The 6,071-nt window shown below is 44.4% G+C and overlaps 1 protein-coding gene across 1 annotated transcript; it reads right to left on the reverse strand.

The window, feature by feature from the left end:
* Window positions 1-3,184: 3,184 nt before the first annotated feature.
* LOC142585737 (uncharacterized) lies at window positions 3,185-4,727 on the reverse strand. The gene has a single exon (XM_075696755.1). The coding sequence runs from the start codon at window positions 4,718-4,720 to the stop codon at window positions 3,185-3,187; it is 1,536 nt and encodes a 511-aa protein (XP_075552870.1). The 5' UTR covers window positions 4,721-4,727.
* Between the last annotated feature and the right edge of the window lie 1,344 nt (window positions 4,728-6,071).

Genomic DNA, 6,071 nt, shown 5'->3' on the forward strand with positions numbered 1-6,071 from the left:
TACATGACCGGGGTAGTTGGAGAAGTATGGGAGAGGCCTTTGCCCTGCAGTGGGCGTAACCAGGCTGCTGCTGCTGCTGCTGCTGATGATGATGACGACGACGACGACGACGAGCACAAGGAAGGAGTAACTGGAGATCGCAGGGAGAGGCCTTCGTCCTGCAGTGGATATATAAATAGGCTGCCCTCCCACTTGAACAATAGTTGGCACGCGTTCTTTGAAGACCAGTACATAGCCAGCTTCACAAAGCCAGGGACACACATCCAGTGCCACATAGCACGGCAATTAGCTATTTATTTATTTATTTATTTATTTATTTATTTATTGTCATACTCTCAAGGCCCGGAGGCATTACAGAGAGGAGTGGTGATTAGTACAAACATATTCGTTAACAATATTCTTGAAGTTTGTGGCGTCAGAAATGGCAGTGACGGAGGCAGGGAGGCGGTTCCAGTCATTCGTCGGTCTTGGTATAAAGGAATCAAAATAAACGTTCGTGCGACAAGTTGGGACTTCAACCTTAAAACGATGATCCGTGCGTGACGATATGTATGATGGAGGGGAGATTAGTTCATCCTTAAGTGTTTCGTTAGAGTAATAGATCTTGTGAAAAAGGCATAGGCGAAAGTATTTACGACGTAACTCTAGGTTAGGCAAGTCAAGGGTTAGTTTCATTGATGAGACACTTGCATGACGAGAATAATTCGAAAGAATAAAACGAGCAGCTCGGTTTTGAATGGATTCGATGGTGTTCTTTAGCTTTAGAGTAGAAGGGTCGAAAATGGAGCATGCATATTCAAGTTTAGGCCTCACTAAGGATTTGTACAGAAATAACTTGACAGCTACAGATGCCGATGAAAAATTACGCCGTAAAAACCCAAGCATGCGATTAGCGTTACCGTAAATGTAATTTATATGAATATTCCATGTAAGATTGTGCGTAATGTAGATACCAAGATTTATATGATGATACATTTTCTACAGGTATGTTGTTAATATTGTACGTAGGAAGGGTGGTATTTCTTACAACACGGGACACACGCATCGCCTTACATTTATTAGAATTGAGCTTCATTTGGGATCTAGCACACCATGATGTTACTATGCCAATGTCTGATTGAAGAGTATCGCAGTCGCCAGAGTTAGAAATGACACGATAGAGAACACAGTCATCGGCGAATAACTTAATTGATGATTTAATTTGGTCTGGGAGGTCATTAATATAAATTAGAAATAATAATGGTCCTAGAACCGAGCCTTGCGGTACACCGGAGGTTACTCGACCAGTGGAAGAGAAGTATTCGTTAGCATAAACAAATTGGGAACGGTTAGACAAAAAACACTTGATCCAAGCAAGCACGTTAGGATCAATGTTGAGGTTACTTAATTTGGTTAAAAGTAATTCGTGTGAAACAGTATCGAATGCTTTGGCGAAGTCTAAAAAAATGCAGTCAATAATAATGTTAGCATCCATCGCCTGTAATAAATCATTAGTGAATGACAAAAGCTGTGTTTCGCAGGAATAGTATTTTCTAAATCCATGTTGGTAGGGGGTAAAAGATAGGTTTGACTCGAGAAATGAAACCAGGTGTGAGTAAATTATGTGCTCCATTAATTTGCAGGGAACGCTGGTTAGGGATATAGGTCTGTAATTAAGTGGGGAGTACCGACTGCCAGACTTATGTACGGGAATCACCATCCCTGCCTTCCAATCATTCGGAAGGATGGTGGTTTGAAGTGACTGAGCAAAGATTTCGCTCAGAATTATAGATGAATAAGTAATAGTTCCCTTAAGAAATTTCGTGTTGATACCATCTACTCCACTGCATGCAGAAACTTTTGAGGTCTGTATCAACTTTACAACGCCATCAAAGTCAATGGTAATAGGAAGCATTGGAAAATAATGCACATCAGGAAAAACAGCGCTTGCGCACAGCACAGAATCCGAAAATACAGAGATGAACGCGTCATTCAACACTTCACAACAGACACTCCGATCGACAGGTTCGTTGTTAACGTCACACAGCTCAATGGCACTAGATTTTTTACCGTTGACCACACTCCAAAATTTCTGTGGGTTGTCTTTCAAAAAAGAAGGCAACGTGTGCTCATAAAATGTTGTTTTGGACTCTGCTACAGCATTCTTGTAGTCGCTCAGTGCTAGTGTGTAAGCATTCCAACGATCATGATAGCCAGTTAATTTTGCTCGTCGGAAAAGCCTTTTCTTTTTGTTCAGTAAACGTTTAAGACGCGAGTTGAACCAGGGTGCGCGAGAATTAGAATAAATACGTTTTTGCGGGATGTACCGGTTAATTAAGGAGTTGGCTTTCTCTTTGAATATTGACCAGTTTTCTTCAACCGATCGAGTGTGGAAACTTGGAATGTAGTCAGTGATGAAAGTTTCTAGTTCGTTATTAATTGCGGCAAAATCAGCATTTTTGTAATCACGTATAACTTTCGACGAATTAACAGATGGGATGGTTAACATCAAATTACACTGGATTATACAATGATCGCTAATACCCGGTAGGTAAGTTAGGGGCGAAACAAATTCCGGGGATGTAGTAAGGATTAAATCTAGGATATTAGCCGAGTGTGCAGAACATCGAGTAGGCTTCAGGACAAGCTGGTGCAGGTTAAAATCGAGGCAAAGGCTGATGAATTCGGAATATTCAGAACAACACTCTTGGGTTGAAGGAGGATCAGTATGCCAGTTAATGCCAGGAAAGTTAAAGTCCCCAAGGAGTATTAGTGGCGTGGAAGGGAACCGTAAAATTAAACTATTTAAGGCATCGTGAAGGTCTGAACAAAATGTGTTAGGTGAGGAAGGGGGCCTGTAAACGACGCAAATGATAAAATTTATGCGTTCGAAGCCTACGCGCGTGCACACTAGCTCTAATGGCGACGCAAGCTCAATTGCAGCAGCGGTAATCAAATCACGAACACCGATAAGTACACCGCCACCACACCGCACATCACGATCATGTCGATAGAAACGGTAAACACCCTGGCATTCCAAAATTTCACGGTCTTCAATTTTGCTAGAAAGCCATGTCTCTGTCAGGATAACAATATCTGCACTGCACGTGTCGACAACAGAAGATAAAGCATCCCGCTTGTTGCATACGCTGCGAATATTTGAATACAGAAGAGAAATATTTTTTGCCACCGGACCATGACTCCGCTATGTTTGTGAATTGCTAGGGCCATCAGAAGGTGCATTTGGGACAGAATTTGTCAAACGAAGCTCGTTTGTGTGGATTTCGCAGACTCGATCAGTTACCGGACAGTAAACGTAAGTTTTTTTGTCGATTTGTAGACGGTTAAGCCGTAACACATATTTCTGTCCGCTAGCCTTTCCGAATTCAATCAATTTTTTCTGTGACAAGCGTGTGGCGCGGCAGAAGTCTTCGCTAACAGAAATGCCAGAACCTTTGAATTTTTTTCGCTCAGTGAAAACCTTTTGCTTAAGTTTTGAGGACGAGAATTTTACGATTATAGGCCGGTGCTTATTTACTGCATAGGTACCCAGCCTGTGGGCGCGGGAAATGGCTTCATCTATTAAAGTTAGCTGTAGTAAATTGGTAAGGCAGTTTCGAATTTTAGTTTCCGATTCGGACCAGTTCTCAGCTGGGACGTCAGGAATCCCGTAGAATATAAGGTTGTCACGGCGAGAGCGGTCTTCCAGCTCGTCCAACCGAGAAGTTATTGCTGCAGTTTGGTCTCGCACAGCTTCATCGACTACTCTCGGTAGATCAACACCATTCTGATTTGCTTCATATGATTCCACCAGGGATTCAACTGTTGCAAGCCTACTGGCTAAGCTGGAAACTTTTTCCTCAAGTTTTTGTTGATTAGCTCGGACCTCTGATAGCATCCCTATTACCTCGGTGTGGCGTGCGTCACTTTTAGCCGACAAGGCCGCAATGGCGTCTAGAATCTCCTTTTGAGGACCAGGGTTCTGTTCCACATCCCCAGCTAACATAAGCAACTTAACAACATATATACACTCAAAGAAATCACAAAGAATCACCAGTGGGCCTGGGAAGAGCAGCAGACAGATATTACTGGATCGCTTAGCGTGCAACGACGGGTGTTTACCAACCTGTACAACAAACAAGAACGGGTTTTGAAGCGGTTGCATGGCTGCCGCTCCGTCCAGCCCACTGAAGTGGCCCGATGAAAGCGTCGCTCTTAAGTACATCCGGCTGACTGGTGTCGTAGGCGATGGGAATGGCCAGCCAAGTCGGGGCACGATGTACACCGCGTCAAGGGTTGATGATGTGGCGTTTCCGCCATAGTGTTGATCTCTGACGTAACATGGTGATAGAGGCAGGACGATAGCCTCGCAAAAGGAATCCAAGGGCTGCCATGTGCCGAGGAACGCCAGAATCTGTACAACAAACAAGAACGGGTTTTGAAGCGGTTGCATGGCTGCCGCTCCGTCCAGCCCACTGAAGTGGCCCGATGAAAGCGTCGCTCTTAAGTACATCCGGCTGACTGGTGTCGTAGGCGATGGGAATGGCCAGCCAAGTCGGGGCACGATGTACACCGCGTCAAGGGTTGATGATGTGGCGTTTCCGCCATAGTGTTGATCTCTGACGTAACATGGTGATAGAGGCAGGACGATAGCCTCGCAAAAGGAATCCAAGGGCTGCCATGTGCCGAGGAACGCCAGAATCTGTACAACAAACAAGAACGGGTTTTGAAGCGGTTGCATGGCTGCCGCTCCGTCCAGCCCACTCAGTAGCTTAGTCCATTGCTATGAATAGCAATGGACTAAGCATAGCATGACGTCCATTGGGCTATGCGGTGACGTGGTGTTATGGAACTATCCCGAGCGTGGTACATGAGCCTGCTTCAAAAATTCACATCTCGCTTGAAACAAACAAACAAACAAACAAACAAACAAACGAACGAACGAACGAACGAACGAACGAACGAACGAACGAACGAACGAACGAACGAACGAACGAACGAACGAACGAGCGAGCGAGCGAACGAACGAACGAACGAACGAACGAACGAACGAACGAACGAACGAACGAACGAACGAACGAACGAACGAACGAACGAACGAACGAACGAACGAACGAATGAATGAATGAATAAATAAATAATATGACGCAAATGGAACGCCCAAAAAGACGGCTATCTAATACACTAATGGCATGTTTGTCATATTCTTTCAGAAAATTCGTGCAATATATGTATTGACGCAACATAACTTTTACTGTAGAGTATACACCTCTGGGACAGCCAAGTAAAATAATTACATTGAACAAATATATAGTAATTTTGCAAGTAGAAATGGGTAATTTGGAGAAATATCGTCAAAATTGGAGGCTATTAAACCACTTTTGCCGACCGACGTTTATAAAACGGTACATATTAAACAAAAATCTTTGTATATGTTCCAACAGGCGAAATTGTTCAGCGTTACACATTATAAATACCATTTACATAATTTTTTCCGCGGAAGAATAGGTCACTTACTTCAGCAAACTTTGCAAGCACGTCAAGGGATGGATGGATGGATGGATGCAAAACTTTAATAAGGTCCTGAGGTACGCGACTCAGCGCGCTGCGGGCCGCTCCCACGTTGGGACAGTCAGGCCTTGCCCGACCGCCGCATCGTGGGCCCTCTGGACAGCCCATAGTTGCGCCCCGGCATCGGGGCTCTTGATAGCGGAGAGCCACTTGTCCTCGTTGATTTGTTCCGTGCCTCGTAACGAGGGGCAACGCCAGAGCATATGGTCTAGGCTAGCGATGTCATTGCATTGCCTGCAAGAACTAGTGGCATAGGTGTCGGGATAAATTTTGTGGAATAAAGCCAGGTTGGGATATGAACCTGTTTGCAATAATCTGAGGGTCAATTATTTTTTTCCGACAGAAATATACAGGGAAATGACTTCGAGCAGGATAGCTAACCGTAATTCTTTACAAGAAAATCATGGTCGAGCGACACATCTCGGGCACTAAGCATGGAATGGCCCTAAAACAGTGTTGCTACAGGTCACACACACACACACACACACACACACACGCACACGCACACGCACACGCGCACG

Source organism: Dermacentor variabilis, chromosome 1 (assembly GCF_050947875.1).
Source record: "Dermacentor variabilis isolate Ectoservices chromosome 1, ASM5094787v1, whole genome shotgun sequence".
Taxonomy (NCBI): domain Eukaryota; kingdom Metazoa; phylum Arthropoda; class Arachnida; order Ixodida; family Ixodidae; genus Dermacentor; species Dermacentor variabilis.